Source organism: Eumetopias jubatus, unplaced genomic scaffold (assembly GCF_037043125.1).
Source record: "Eumetopias jubatus isolate StellerSeaLion01/CBP00866 unplaced genomic scaffold, mEumJub1_p1.0 scaffold_1, whole genome shotgun sequence".
Taxonomy (NCBI): Eukaryota; Metazoa; Chordata; class Mammalia; order Carnivora; family Otariidae; genus Eumetopias; species Eumetopias jubatus.
Window position 1 is genome coordinate 622,673 of NW_028274807.1, and position 15,382 is coordinate 638,054.

Genomic DNA, 15,382 nt, shown 5'->3' on the forward strand with positions numbered 1-15,382 from the left:
GTGTGACCCAGCCCAGCCGTGCCCCAGAGCAGAGATCCACCTGGTAAAAGATGTGATCCAGACAGAGAGCTGCACTGTGCGCCCGTGATTCCACTGGTAATTGTTCAAGAAGATGCAAAAGAGTCTCTAGACTACTGGCTATTACAAAAAAAAAGGTAAAGAGCTTGTCCAAAAATAGGGTAACAGCTGACAATGACATTGTCCAACTGTATAATGCACATTAACGTCTCATTAAAAAGTTTTCAAAGAACATTTACTATGAAGAAATCAGTCACAACAAATTAAGTGGACAAGTTACATAAGTGGTTCAACTTTGTGGAAGGGAAAAAGGCATTTTCTATACCTGTAGCATCTAATAAGCTCAAGAAATGTTTACTGAGGAAAAGAGGGAGGGATGGAGGAGGGAGAAAAGATGGAGGGAGGAAAGACAGAGGGAGCAGAGGTGGGGGGAGAGGGAGGAGGGGTGAAGGGAGGAGGCAAGGAGGGAGCGGAGATGGAGGGAGGAGAGATGGAGGAATGGAGGAAGTAGAGGTGGAGGGAGGAGAGATGGAGGAATGGAGCAGAGGCGGAGGGAGGAGGGACGGAGGAATGGAGCAGAGGCGGAGGGAGGAGGGACGGAGGAATGGAGCAGAGGCGGAGGGAGGAGGGACGGAGGAATGGAGGAAGTAGAGGTGGAGGGAGGAGAGATGGAGGAATGGAGGAAGTAGAGGTGGAGGGAGGAGAGACGGAGGAATGGAGCAGAGGTGGAGGGAGGAGGGACGGAGGAATGGAGCAGAGGTGGAGGGAGGAGGGACGGAGGAATGGAGCAGAGGTGGAGGGAGGAGGGACGGAGGAATGGAGCAGAGGTGGAGGGAGGAGGGACGGAGGAATGGAGCAGAGGTGGAGGGACGGAGGAATGGAGGAAGTAGAGGTGGAGGGAGGAGAGATGGAGGAATGGAGGAAGTAGAGGTGGAGGGAGGAGAGATGGAGGAATGGAGCAGAGGTGGAGGGAGGAAGGACGGAGGAATGGAGCAGAGGTGGAGGGAGGAGAGATGGAGGAATGGAGGAAGTAGAGGTGGAGGGAGGAGAGATGGAGGAATGGAGCAGAGGTGGAGGGAGGAGGGACGGAGGAATGGAGCAGAGGTGGAGAGAAGAGGGACGGAGGAATGGAGCAGAGGTGGAGGGAGGAGAGATGGAGGAATGGAGCAGAGGTGGAGGGAGGACGGACGGAGGAATGGAGCAGAGGTGGAGGGAGGAGGGACGGAGGAATGGAGCAGAGGTGGAGGGAGGAGGGACGGAGGAATGGAGGAAGTAGAGGTGGAGGGAGGAGAGATGGAGGAATGGAGGAAGTAGAGGTGGAGGGAGGAGAGATAGAGGAATGGAGGAAGTAGAGGTGGAGGGAGGAGAGACGGAGGAATGGAGCAGAGGTGGAGGGAGGAGGGACGGAGGAATGGAGCAGAGGTGGAGGGAGGAGGGACGGAGGAATGGAGCAGAGGTGGAGGGAGGAGGGACGGAGGAATGGAGGAAGTAGAGGTGGAGGGAGGAGGGACGGAGGAATGGAGCAGAGGTGGAGGGAGGAGGGACGGAGGAATGGAGCAGAGGTGGAGGGAGGAGGGATGGAGGAATGGAGGAAGTAGAGGTGGAGGGAGGAGGGACGGAGGAATGGAGCAGAGGTGGAGGGAGGAGGGACGGAGGAATGGAGCAGAGGTGGAGGGAGGAGGGACGGAGGAATGGAGGAAGTAGAGGTGGAGGGAGGAGGGACGGAGGGAGGAAGGAAGGGGAAACGGAACAGGAAGGAGGGAGCAGGGAAGGCTGCCTGGGGCACTGATGCATGCAGCCGCCCTGCACTGAGCGGTGCACCCCTGAGCCAGAACAGGAAGTGGCTAGAGCAGGGGCAGGGCGCCCCTGCTGTGCTGGGTGTCTCTCCCGAGACAGTGCTGGTCCTCCAGAAGAGCCTGACTTCAGGTAACTGCCCCTGTCCGCATGTTCAAGAATCAAACTCTCCTCTTGGAAGCCGGTCTGGTCTTGGGGCCGAAACTGATTCTAAAGTAAGGGTCTCCTGACCCTCACTTTTCAAGTACCCCTTTAACCTCCAGTGACGTGGAAGACACGAAAATCAGAGCAGTTCCATTCCTAGGCCAAACGGCTGGAGGGAGGGCACAGGGACTGGACCAGCCACACTGCCGGCCGCTCCAAGCAGCCAGAGGGCCTCCGGTGTGAACTTCAGACACCAACATCATCATATGCCATCAATGCATGATCCTAACGACAGTATGAAAAACTGTCCCTGGAGGGTGTTTTTACTGGGGAGTTGACATACTTTCTAAATTCAAAAATTAAAATAATTATAATTAGCTTTAAGTTAATATTTAACAAAGTTCTTCTGAACCTAAAATCCTGACTTTAAAAAATTACTACGGACAAATTCAGACTCTCTGGAAGAAAAAAGTACAATCAAAGGGATGAAACACACCACTTTCTGGGGGGACACTGTGGTTCCTAAGAGGAAATACCTACTTGGTCAGACTCCCGGCTCAGTGCTCCTAGAAGCCCCAGGAGTCCCCAAGTGAGGACCGTGACAGTGTCTCATGGACACACCTGACTTTGCCTTGGAGGTCACCCGCGGACAAGCCGTGGGATTAGGGCTGGTCTGTCGGCTCCCTCTCCACCCTGACCTCCGGGGAGTGAGCCTCCATGAAAACCCCCTAGGACTGGGGTTCAGGGAGCTCCCGGCTTAGGGAACCCGTGGAGGTGGCGCACCTGGAGGGGGCACAGAAGCCCCACCACCCTCCCCCCATGCCCTGCCTTCTGCCTCTCCCCATCTGGCTGTTCCTGAGTTTCATCCTTTTCTAATGAGTTGGCCATTTGGTGCATAAACGGTTTCTCTGAGACCCATGAGCCGCTCTAGCAAATCAACCAACCCGGAGGAGGTCCCAGACACCTCGACTGATACAACAGGACTTGTGAATGACCCCTGAAGGGACTGAGCCCCTCGCCCGTTCGGTCTGAGGCCATCTCCAGGTGGATGGTGCGTGAACGGAGTCACAAGGCCCCCTGCCAGGGTCTGCAGGCATGTGGGGAGCCTCCACAGTCACCTGGTGACCAGAAGAAGGGTTGGAAGTGAAGCAAAGTGTGTGCACCTGGGGCCGGGCACCACAGGAGATGCAAGGGGATGCTCCCCTTAGAGGAAATAAAGCAGGGGTTGGGGTGGACACCAGCACAGCGCGGGCACAGCGGCCCCGCCAGGAGGGCTCAGCCCCGCCGGCCCCATGGAGCCCCCAGCAAGGCACAGGCGGCTACCTGCTGCAAGGCTTTCACGGCGTCCCTCTGCTTCTCCAGCTCCTCCCGCAGCTGGGCCGCCTCTCTTCTGCAGCTGACATTCGTCTCCTCCAGACGTTTGATTTCCTCTTCCTGGATTAACATTTTTCTGTCCGCCAACTCTTTCTTTATAACCAACTCATTAAACCCATCTGATTTCTCTCTCAACTGTTCTTGTAACAATTCAACCTAAGACAACAAAACTGCTTGAAAAATACAACAGTGAAAACAGTGATCTTCCAAGAAAGCACACGCCACGGCTGAGTGAACACCGACCCCTGGCGAGCTTGTCCACGGGGAGGTGGCACCAGGAGACGAGTGAGAGATCATGGTGAGACTGTGACGCAGGCATTCTCTCAGGAGAGACGCAGAAAAACATGAATGCAAAATGTATTAGTAAAATAAAGTTAATTTTGTCAGTAGAAAAGCTACTGGGCAATAAACGAGAAAAGAGCCAGGCACGGTGGCACCCCAGGCGGGGTCCAGAGTTGAGCCAGGTGAAGGTCAGTCCCAGACGGACTCACACTGCTTGGTCCGCTTGTGTAACTGTCCAGCAAGAGGACAGGTGTGTGGATGGGAGGGGACCCCACATGGTGCTGTGGGCTCTACCCCTATGGGAGTCACCCTGCGGACCTGGGTGAAGGGTGCATGGGACGTCTGTCTGACTGCTTACGCCTGAAAATGAACCCACGATCATCTCAAAGGGCTCAATGTTTGAAAAGAAGCAAATCCACCACAGCCAAGCCAGGCAGGTCCAGCTCTAAGCAGAAAGAAGCAGGAAAAACAAGCAAGAAACAGGCCCGCATGCAACAGCCCTCCCACCGGTGGTGCGGGGGGGTGGGGGGTGGGGGGGGGGTGGGTGGCAGGGGGGGGACGGAGGGGCACGCCCACCATGCAGACCCACGACATGCTGTACCTGCTCATACAGTGGCTCCTGCTGTCATTTTCATGTACATGGAAAGAAAAAATCATTCAAAAGGTTAAGCCAGCCTACAGAACGGCTGCTGGACAGGTACTGCCAGGGGCGTGCTTACTTACGTCGTGGACGCAGGGGCCCTGGGGCCGTGGCCGGGTCGCCTGTCGGAGCTGCTCCTCCAGCCTCTGGATCTCCTGCTGGAACTCCTCCCGCTCGTGCTCCCTGTCAACAGCCTGCTCCTGTGGAGAGAGAAGCAGTTGGCTTGGACATCTCAGAAGCGCTGACGGGACACAGCACTTCTCCCTCCACAGGGAAGGGGGAAGGCATGAGGTCGGGAGAGGAGACCGCCTGCTCAGACGCTGACTGCCCAGCAGGCCTCTCACACTGCAGCCAGCCCTGCTCTTTCCCACATGCGTCCACTAGCCAGGAAGTGGGCTCCCAGTCACAGGCACTCTGTGAACGGAGCTAAATGAAGGGGTGACCCTGCAGGTACAATGAGAGGGAACTTGTGGAATGTGGACAGAAAGAACAGCCACGGGGGGAGGGAGCCTGGGGAACGCAGACAGAACAGCCACGGGGCACCTGGGGAACGTGGACAGAAAGAACAGCCACAGGGCGCCTGGGTGGCTCAGTCAGTGAGGCATGGTGTCTGCCTTCAGCTCAGGTCATGATCCCAGGGTCCTGGGGTTGAGCCCCACGTCGGGATCCCTGCTCAGCAGGGACCCTGCTTCTCCCTCTCCCTCCTCCCCCTGCTTGTGCTCTCTCTTGCTCTCAAATAAATAAAATCAGAAAGAAAGAGAAAGAGAGAAGAAGAGAGAGAGAAGGAACAAAAGAACAAAAGAACGAAAGAAAGGACGGACAGACAGACAGCAGACAGCTCGGGCCTGACTGGGGAGGAGTGTGCTGGGCACGCAGGGCCTGTGATGTGGGCTGTCGGAGGGCCCTCCAGGCCACTCACAGGAACATGTCGACAACCCCCAAGACGTGCACGGAGAAGCAAAGGGACCACAACAACCTGGCCATGAATCAGCCCTAACGCTGTGTCATGGAAGCTCACACTACCAAGGTGACTTCCAGGGACGCAAATAAAACGTAGTCAAGATGCTTACGTCCATGAACTGGCGCTGGCTCCGCAGGTGCTTGTCCAGAGCCACCATCTGCTGCTTCAGCGAAGAGAGCTCCTCAGCCTGCTTGGCACACGCTTCATGCCGGGACAGCTGTTCCTCCAGCTCAGCCTCGAAAACCTTCATCTGGGAAAGCAGAGCTGCGCGGTCTCTCTCGGACTGCTTCCTGGCCTCCGACTGCTCCTGGGTCAGACATTCCACTTCCCTACGAAGAGCTAAAGATACAAAGGAAAAGGAAGAAGAGCCCCGCGGATCAGGGAGGGTACTGGGCTAAAGCAGAGGCATGAAGCATGCACGACAGGTGCCCCACACGACAGGGCCCTCCGGGAAGAGAGCACACACATGTCCAGCCTCCCTGGAAGCCCCAGCCCAAAGCCTGGCCAGGGGGCAGGGGCGCAGCGTCCCCAAGGCTTCCAGACCCCAACCCACGGAAACAAGGTGACACCTCCGGGGAAGAACATGCACTTGCAAGCCAGTGTGAGCTTGTGTCCTGTCCGACACTAAGCCCACACCCTAACAGCCAGCATTTAGCCAAATACCCCCTGAAAATAAAGTCAAGTGCTTCAGAAGGAAGAAAAAAAATATATAAATCTTTTAAATTAAGATTGCCTAAAATAAAAAACTTTGAAGTCCGAGAAGACTGTATCATGGTATTTCCAAAAGACACATCTGTTAATTTTCTAGGAATTACGTTAAATATATTCTCCAGTATGGAAGAAATACATAGCTTAAAACTTCCATCAGAGAGAACACGAGCCTCGATGTATAACGTGCTCCCTCCTTGTGCACCCAGGGCTGTGACAGCATCTTGGAGGAAAAGGGTCCAGCCATCAGTATGTCAAAAGCCAATCTAAAATTAACTGGATGATAAGGCCATAACCCAAATGGAAACTGTAAATTTCATAAGCATCTATAATAAAAGGAGGCTTGCCTCTGATGAATCCTGAAGTGTTCAAACTATCCCCAAACTGAAATGCTAATTTCTTGTTTTAATTACATCTTACTAGCTTTCAAAACTCCTTTTGTTTTATAAAAATCTGTCCGTCTTTTATGCCAAACTACCGTCACCACTAATAGAACGTTCCCAATCGATTCTCATGCTAGTAAGTCAGCACCGAGGGTAAATTACCTTAAACATGCAATTAGAACAAGGTCATTCCCACCCCTGGAGCCACCCAGACAGCACCATCCTCAGGGCCACATGCTGGACGAAGGGCACCCACCACAGCACACGTGGCCCCATGCAGGTGGTACTGAGGGGAAGGTGTCATGTGGCCATTCAGGCCACGCTGAGGGCCACCTACGAAGTCAGAGTGGCCCAGGAGCTCCACTCGGGGTCCCTGAGCCCCTCCCTCAAGACTTCCGGGGCCCCCAGAGCTGGCCCCCGGCCCAGGGCAACGCATCTACCACCAGACGTGGCTCCCTGCAAAGCTGCACAGGCCGTAGCTCAGTAACCACAGAGCAGCACTGGACAAATGCTTGTGCATGTTCACGTATCAATTCAGAAGGTTAAAAGTTGGTATTTTTGTTAAAGTTTGCCACAAAAGCCTTGAAGTATTTTTCCTCTTTAGTAAAAAACTGGGGCAATCTGGTGCAGACATCGCTCGTCTCACACAGCAATCACTGGACTGAGTTTACAAACCTGAGTCCTCGTGTGCTATGGGAACAGGAGTGCCTATGAATGAAAACACAGCATTTTCAGACGTGGAGACAGAAAGTTAGTCAGCAGGATTCCAGGGCACCTCTGTGGTCCTGGACAGTCTCAAACATCCACGCTTTTCCGTAACGCCACCCCAATGGTTTGAACATCTGTGTCCCCCCAACATCCGTACGTTGAGCCTCACAAATGGGATCTGAGCCTTCCCAGAGGCCCCAGAGAGCGCCCAGCCCCTTCTGCATGGAAGCACACAGCCAAGAGACTGGCGCTCATCAGAGGGCGGCATGCCAGCGCCTTTATCGTGGACTTGCACCTCCAGGACAGAGGGCACAAGTGTCCGTTGGTTGTACCCATCTGCACTATTCTGTGAGGGCAGCCCGGGCAGACTAGTTGCCTTTGGGTTGCAGCAGGTCCTGGATGCCAAGAATATGGCACTGACTTTTAAAGGAGACAAAAACCCCACAAGGGATAGAAGGCGCTGCCCTGAAAACAGCCACGAAACATGCCACACCCCTGCAAACAGGCGAGGCAGAGCTGAATTTCCCCACAAGGTGCAAGGACTTCCAAAAGCTCTTAGAAAGTTGGTCAACATTCACGAGGACCCCAGGCAGAATCAGGACCACACCCTGGACCGTAGCTGGGGAAGCCCGTGGTCGGGGAAGGTCAGGAGGTGCTGTGCAGATGGACAGCATTTTATTTGTTTATTTTTAAAGATTTACTTATTTGAGAGAGATGGGGAGAGAGAGAATGGGCACACATGCGCATGAGTGTGAGCAGGGGGAGGGGCAGAGGGAGAGAAGCAGACTCCCCGCTGAGCATGGAGCCCAACGCGGGGCTCGATCTCACCACCCTGAGATCCTGACCTGAGCCGAAACCAAGAGTCTGATGCCTACACGCCCACCAGGCGCCCTGGACAGAATTTTAAACAACGTAAGCATGCATGAGTCCTGAAATGGAAGCACAGAATTGTGTGGGTGGGTGAAAGGAGAGGAAGAGAGATCAGAGAAGAAATTCAGCTGGAGCAAACAACGTAAGAAGAAAGCCAACCAAGGAGCCCAGAGGACCCCAGAGGAGTGACAAAGGGAAGCAGCAAAGACTGGCCTCGCTCTCACTTCTGCCAAGGAGTCCCAGGGCTCTGGGCACAGGGGCAACCAGAGACACAGAAGGGCAGCTGTGTCCACAGCCTCGGGAAGACATGCAGCAGGATCCAGGCCCAGGCACGGCCGAGCCGCTGGGGATGCACCTCACAGAGGTAGGGCCACTCAGGCCTCAGGGAGTGAAGATGAGGCTGCTCCCAGCTCCGGGCTGTGCCGCTGCTCAGCTGCTCAGGCCCCAGCTCTAAAGTCCTCACACTCCGGAAGTACACACGTTTATAGTGGTAAACTCAGTGGATGGGGTGTGGGTCCGGCCACCCCACAGACCCTCAGGCTGGGGCAGTAACAGCTGAGAATGAGCAGAAGGGGTCCTGCACAAGGCACAGAATCCACAGAGCACACGTGCTCGCTCACCCCACACACGTGCCTGCTCACAGTCCCGTGCTCACTCTCACACAGGTGCACACCCACACTTGGAGGTGCACACCCCACACACGTGCTCACTCACACAGGTGCACGTGCACACTCACGTGCTCACTCACACAGGTGCACGTGCACACTCACGTGCTCACTCTCACACAGGTGCACACCCACACTCACGTGCTCATTCACACAGGTGCACGCCCACACTCACGTGCTCACTCACACAGGTGCACGCCCACACTCATGTGCTCACTCACACAGGTGCACGCCCACACTCACATGCTCACTCACACAGGTGCACGCCCACACACACGTGCTCACACAGGAACATGCCCACACTCGTGCTCATACAGGCTCACACGCAGGCTTGCTCTCACACAGGTGCACACCCACTCACACATTCACACACACACACAGGTGCATGCCCAGGCTCACAGGCTCGCTCACACATATGCTTGCTAACGCAACTGCCCACGTGCACACATGCTCTCACGCATGAATGGGAGCCTCGCTTGACACTAGGGGGGCTGGGCACCAGGCAGAGACGAGAGCAGAGGAGAACGGGACAGGCTCAGGGCTGGGGACACAAGACACTGGCATGAACAAGGAAGGAGCAAACACAGAAGGAGACCTGGATACACAGCTTACGGTCAGCAGAGGAAAGTCCCTTCCACCCAGAGAGACACGGGAAGGAGAACAGGTCACCAGAAGAGTGCAGGTGGACCGAGAGGCTGCGGGCACAGCCACAAAACACAATCGGAGACACCACACATCAGCTTCTCAGAAGTCACGTTAACATGAGAGCCACAAGAGACACAATTGAAGGGGGAAAGAGACTTAAAATAAAGGGTGAAAATGACACACAAGAGAAAAAACAAAGCCGAGTTAAGTTTTCAACATCCTTCAAAAAGTGGAAAAGGAGCAGAGATACGTATAGGTAGAAAGATGTTACCAAAAGACAGCCAAGCAAGAGGAGGTCTGGAATGATTACATGCAGACCTTCTGGAACATCCCACGTGGGTGGAAACCAAGAGCCACTGACAACTCACTCTGCCTCAAGAAACCACGGCCGTGGGACCTGCCTCTTAGCACGAGTAAGCGCCCACCCGAGAGAGTTCACAGGACGAAGGCGGCCAGAAAGAATAAAGACAAGGCCAAAAACCAATGAGTGGAAGACAAAGAAAATGGCGATGATCAGCAACCCCAAGGGCTGGTTGTATATTGAGGGAAATTAAAAAGAAAGAAAAATGACTTTCCCAACTTGTTCAGGATGGCACAAAAACGGCTAAGCCTGTCCCACAAAGGAGACCTGTGCACTACGACCTATCTGAGCCAGAACCCAGGAGGCAGGGGCGGCCCGCTCCAGGCTTGTGGAAGCAAGGGGACACGCACTGAAGCTGGCCGGGGTGAGGGCAGGTGGGGAGAGAAGCAGGGGAGAAGCCAAGGGTTCTGGGGAACCCACGCAGAGCCGCTTCTTCCAATTCTGCCCCTGAGGACACTGCCACCTGCCAACTCAACAACCTGAACTCTTCACGTTTTGACTGTTCACACTTGAAATCTTTTAAATATAAAACCTCTAATTACCTGAAATCACAACGAACTTTCGTTACAACTATGTTTTCCTACTTAAGGTTAATGTTACACGATTTTTTAAAATGTTAAATAAAAATCTAAGTAGCCCGCATTTTCCCACAGTCTTGGCTATTTGCCTCAAACAGTGAAAAGGTCTTGTACTGACAACAGTGACGTTTTCAGTAGGCTCCTGTTTGCCAGAAGTGATTCTGACCTCACACAGCTAAGAGCGCTCAGTGGCCACCAGGACGACCAGCCTCACGGAGTAGCAATGCGGGGGGTGCTGCGCCAGCCGGCACGCACAAGGCCCCTCAGCGCAGGGCCCCTGCCTTCCTTCCTCTGATCCTCCACCAGAGCGAGCGTCGGCAGAAGGCATCAAGACTGCTGCCCCTGGTCCCGCCCTTTGCAGCTCCAGCCTCCGACCCCGGAGCCGGCAGTTCTTACCAGCTTCTCTCTCTTCCGCTTCTGCGGCCAAGGCCTCCTTTTGGGTCCACAGGGCAGAGTTCTCCTCCTTCAGCTCTGCCTGCTGCTGGGTCGCCCGCTCCAGCTGCTGCCTCAGGCTCTCCAGCTCGACAGCGAGGCCCCGCTCGGCCGTCTCCTTCTGGCCCAGAGCCTCCTGCAGGCTGGCCTTCTCCACCTTGAACCCTTCGATGATGCCTGAGGAGACGGGGGACAGACCCAACTGCTGAGGCCTTGCTGGAGGAGCAAAATGATGGGCCAGACAAGGGCATCCCAGCCCCAGCAAGATGTCAGCCGTGGGACGTGAGAGCTGAGTGGTCACGCCTGTGTCCCGTTCCTGGATGGACGGCACAGGGCTGGTGCACCCAAGAGGCGCGGGAGCCACTGGACAAGGTGACACGCCTTAGAGCGGCCACGTACAAGACACCCCACACCACGCGTGCACAACACCGGCAGTGTGGGGGTCAGAGGGGCCAGGAATGTCACTTTCTGGGGCACCCACCGCCTGAGAAGGGAGGACCGACACTCTCGTCTCACCACATGAGGCAAGGCCGAGGCTGTCAGCCCAGGGAGCAGCGCTACTGCGCTTGTAAGCTGTTTCACTGAGGCCTCACACCATGCCTTATTTTAGTTTGACATTTTGCTTTTAAAACCTCTGCTAACACCTGCCCTTCCCTCGTGCCTCTGGCCTGTGTGGCCCCTGCAGCCCTTCCCCGGCCGCGGCCGGCGCTCACCCTGCGCCTGGTGCAGCTCCAGCGTCAGCCGCGTGCGGGCCATGTTCTCCTCATCCAGGCGCTCCAGTAACTCCTGGTGCTTTCTAACAACCTGCGCGGTCTCCTCGTTCTTACAGGTAAATTCCTTCTCAAAACGAGAATGAATCTGACGTGCTTCCTCCAGCTGTTAAAACACATTTGAAAACCGGAACTGCACATTAAAATAAAGCTGACGTTAACACTAACAGAATTAGAATTCTGGCACAAGTAGAATTCTGACAAAACGACAGATATCCTGTAAGAAACAATACTGACGTTCAGTATTGTGTCACAATTACTGGACAAATTTGCTCATTCCACAATTTTCAAGAAGGAAAAATCCTGCACACAAACACATGCGACGCCGCACAGAAAATTTACATGTTCGTGAACTATCGAAATAAAGCTGTTAAGGAGAAGGTGCGTTTCAAAGGTCACAGAAACTGCCCACTGAGATCCCAGAACCTGGGCAGGGATGACCACCTGGCACTCTACAGGTGGAGGAGGAGACGGGGAGGGCTCCTTGGGCCGGTCACCACAGCGGGCAGGGGGCCTGACGCGTCCTTACCACCCGCAGACCCTCCCTGACTCAGTCACCACAAGGCCCCGCCGGGCCCCCTCTGATGCCACCCAGGCCTGGTTCAGTCCCAGGCTCCAATCTCCCCTTCCTCCCCCGGCAGCCCACCCTGCCCAGCCCAAGGCTCCCCACCACCGACAGGCTGGGGGCCCCAGACGCACCTCTGAGTTCAAACACCTACGCCCAGCCGCGCCGACAGACACCTGAGCACCTACACTGGGCCTCTCCGCCTCCTTCCCACTTAATGCAACTCCAGCTTCCCCAGACCCTGCCTCTGAGGGCATGTACGGGTTTCCCCTTGAAAACAGCCCCAAGGCTCCCTCTTCTCATACCTTCACCAGGTGGGGAAAACTTACTCAAGGATTTCTGGGATGTAAACAGCAATGTTTTGGCTAAAAATGCTTATTTTCTAATTGGGCTGAATGGGAAAAAGAATCTCCATACTGCTTTTCATACATTCATATTTAAGGTCTTTCCTGTCTAAAATGTTCTAAAAGATTAACAAACATAATTCCCTTTACTAGTGATAATCTCTAAACATAAATATATTCAACGTGAAATTAAAATAGTGCAGAGGGTAAAGCAGAGTAAAGGCAAAAGACCGAACCATGTGTCCTTCACCTGACACTCAGCTCTTACTTTCCACTGACAGCAAGCCTACTGCTTCCAAAATTTCGGTTCAGAAAAGACTTCTGCTTAGGAAAAACACACAGGAGAATATCAGTGGTAGTAACAGAAGATCTGAACAAAATGAGAGGAAGGCAGGTGCACACCCAGAACTGATTTTCTGCCCCCAATGCCCAAAGGAGGAGAGAATAGCAAGGGAAGCCAGATCCACCTGGAAAGTGCCAACTCCCCTTCTCACCCTGCAGGTTACAGTCGAGAATCAGAAACACGCGTGTGCGGCGCCCGGTGGAGCGCCTGGGAGCTGTGCTATCCTCATCCATCAAGCTTATGCCACCAAACCATTCAACCTATCCACTTATTCAACCCATTATCCTTCTCAGAAAAAGAGAAACACTAACAGGAGCCAAAATAGGGCCACGGACGGACAGCACCCAGAGCCATGTCTCACCTGCCTGGTGGAGTCCAGAGCCAGCTCCAGCAGGCCATCCACCGCCAGGCCAAGGCTCCGGTAAATTCTCCTAATTGGCTGCTCACACTCCAGCGAACTTTCTGGGCTCATGAAAAAGCTTTCACAGATATGACTGCTAATTTCAGCGTCTGAAGACATCTCCACAAATTCAGACAAAGTTTTGTCCAGCTCCAACAGGGCTGCCTCGGACCCAGGCCACATCTCATCAAGCACTGGTACTGCAAAGTGAGCACACACAGAAACCTGCATATTCCGCGTGGCAAGCAAGCTCACACGACAGTGTTGTTGAAGGAGAAGCACACCCATGTCCCCAAGGCAACGACCCATCTCAAGCATCAGCCCCAACAGGGAAGGAGGACAGCACCCGGTGCCCCAGACCAGGGGCTGCAGGCGCCGGGCTGTCCTGGCACTCACCTGCAGACAGGGCCTGGCCACTGGGCTGCGCATCAGGCAGGCCCTCGTCCTCCAGACAGAGCCCCACGCGCTCACCGATCCGGCTCTTCAGGGTGATGGCAGCCTTGAGCATTTCTCCAAATAAACTGAGCAGCCTCCGCAGAGCATCTTGGAGCGCTCTCCTGAACAAAGCACACAGCAGAGAGTGGGCTGTCAGCCACGACCCTGACTGTCTGACTCAGACAAGAGGGGCACAGCCCAGAGGGCGGCTCTGCCAACAAGACCAAACCTTTGGGCTGCTGCCCTTGACTTAAAAAAGACGTCATCTTATTGCTAGTTTTAGCGGGTCCCTGTCCCCACTCACAGCCTTCCTGACCCTCAGGAGGACAGTGGGGCACCAACGTGGCCCTCTCCGTCCAGAGCACAGTGACCCTGTCCAGGATATAGCTGGGGGCAAAGCGCTGCAGCCTGCGTGTAAGCTGGAGCTGGTGCAGGGTCCTCACACTGGGGAGATGCCCGGGCCAAGTGGGCAGGAGACAGGCTCATCCACCCCCATCCATTCCCAGGTTCGCATCCCCCTCGTGGGCCCGGAACAAGGTCTGCTCCCAACATGGGGACACATCACTGAACAAAACACATGGGGAGCTGCCCCTTACAGGGCTAAGGCACCAGGGGAGAGACACAGGAAGGATGGGTGGGAAGGAAGCAGCGGGGCAGACTATGGAGCATACGGATAGCTGGGGGCCCAATGGCTCCCTGCTGCTGCCCAGGCTGCCACAGGTGGCGACCGAGACCTGAGGATAGAGGGCAAGGCAGGCACAGGACGAGAAGGCCCCGTGGGGGCAGTGGGGGTAGGCAGGCACGAGGATGACCGCGGATATGCTGGGTCAGGGAGCGCAGGTGTCAGCTCTCCTCTGAGAAAACATGAGTCCCCCTCAGAGCTTGCCCCGCCTCCTCCTCACACGCCGTCCAGGCCAGGGATGATCCTCAAAAATGCCAAACACTCGTGGGTGTCGGGGCGTCTGCAGCCGCCGCTCACCCAGCTGGCCACGGTCTCCCAGACACCTGGGATCGCCTGCTTTCTGCCATGTCTCTCCCGTGTGGGGCCAGTGCTCTGTCCTCACCCTGGTGCCTGAGGGTGACGGAGGCGTCAGCACCCAGCCCACAAGCAGCTGTAAACAGGTGCTAAAAAGGCTCACAGGCTCTCCGTGGAGAGCTCGGAAACCATGCAGAAGAACTCAAGGAGGTCTAGACAGAGTGAGAAGGATGCTCATTCTCTGCACATCCAGCTCAGGGCTGAGCAAGGCCTGGCTGGCCCAAGCTGGTTTCTCCTGACCCTCAAGGGTGCACACCTGCACAGGAGCTGCTGTGGACGGGGTCCGGGGCTTCAGCAGAGAGCAACAGGACTGCTAGGCGCTGCACGCAGTGGACAGAACACGGGGGAAGGGCCCAGAGAAAGGACTGCACCAGCTGCACCCGCCAACACATGGTGCTGAGCTAGGTGCTCAGACTGTCCTGACGTCAGGTACAAACACACGGGTAATGCCACAGCCCCAGGCACACTCCAGCCCTACACCAAAAGCAGAAATCAAAGTCTGAGACCCCAAAAGAGAGAAGATCTGTATGGTGCCAGAGTAGGGACTTCTTAAATAAGACTCCCAAAGACAACAAAGGGACAGATCAGTACTGGCGCCCACTATAAAAAACTCTAAAGGGACATCACATTTACAGCAGGGCCAGGCCAGCAGGGGGGAGCGGACCGGCAGGAAGAAGCACCTGGCACGTGGGTCTTTACCAACCCAGTGGGAGGAAAGGTTCTTCCTCTCCCCACCCCATCCCCCCCATCAAAGCCCAGCCAATGGGAGGCCACCACAGCCGGGCCAAAGAGACATTTGCAAAATGTTTGCTACTGGGACGCCAGCTGGTTTCATGCTTAAAAATGATGCGCGTTTATAACTAAGTGGACTGACTTAACCAGAAGTTAATTTAGGACTTTGATGGCCATTACGAGGAACTTTTGAT

At 55.1% G+C, this 15,382-nt stretch overlaps 1 protein-coding gene across 5 annotated transcripts in view; it reads right to left on the reverse strand.

Moving 5' to 3' along the window:
- Positions 1 to 15,382, reverse strand: part of PCNT (pericentrin) — a 126,302-nt gene that overhangs the window by 44,790 nt on the left and 66,130 nt on the right. For 4 of the 5 annotated variants that reach the window (XM_088023586.1, XM_028094745.2, XM_028094747.2 and 1 more), the window contains exons 18-25: positions 13,382 to 13,542; positions 12,947 to 13,185; positions 11,277 to 11,439; positions 10,528 to 10,740; positions 5,323 to 5,552; positions 4,336 to 4,452; positions 4,214 to 4,234; positions 3,280 to 3,486 (exon numbers count right to left, since the gene is read on the reverse strand). In XM_088023586.1, coding sequence (XP_087879712.1) covers positions 3,280 to 3,486; positions 4,214 to 4,234; positions 4,336 to 4,452; positions 5,323 to 5,552; positions 10,528 to 10,740; positions 11,277 to 11,439; positions 12,947 to 13,185; positions 13,382 to 13,542 — 1,351 coding nt within the window. The remainder of the gene's footprint in view (positions 1 to 3,279; positions 3,487 to 4,213; positions 4,235 to 4,335; positions 4,453 to 5,322; positions 5,553 to 10,527; positions 10,741 to 11,276; positions 11,440 to 12,946; positions 13,186 to 13,381; positions 13,543 to 15,382) is intronic. The other variant, XM_028094746.2, reaches the window with a different exon arrangement.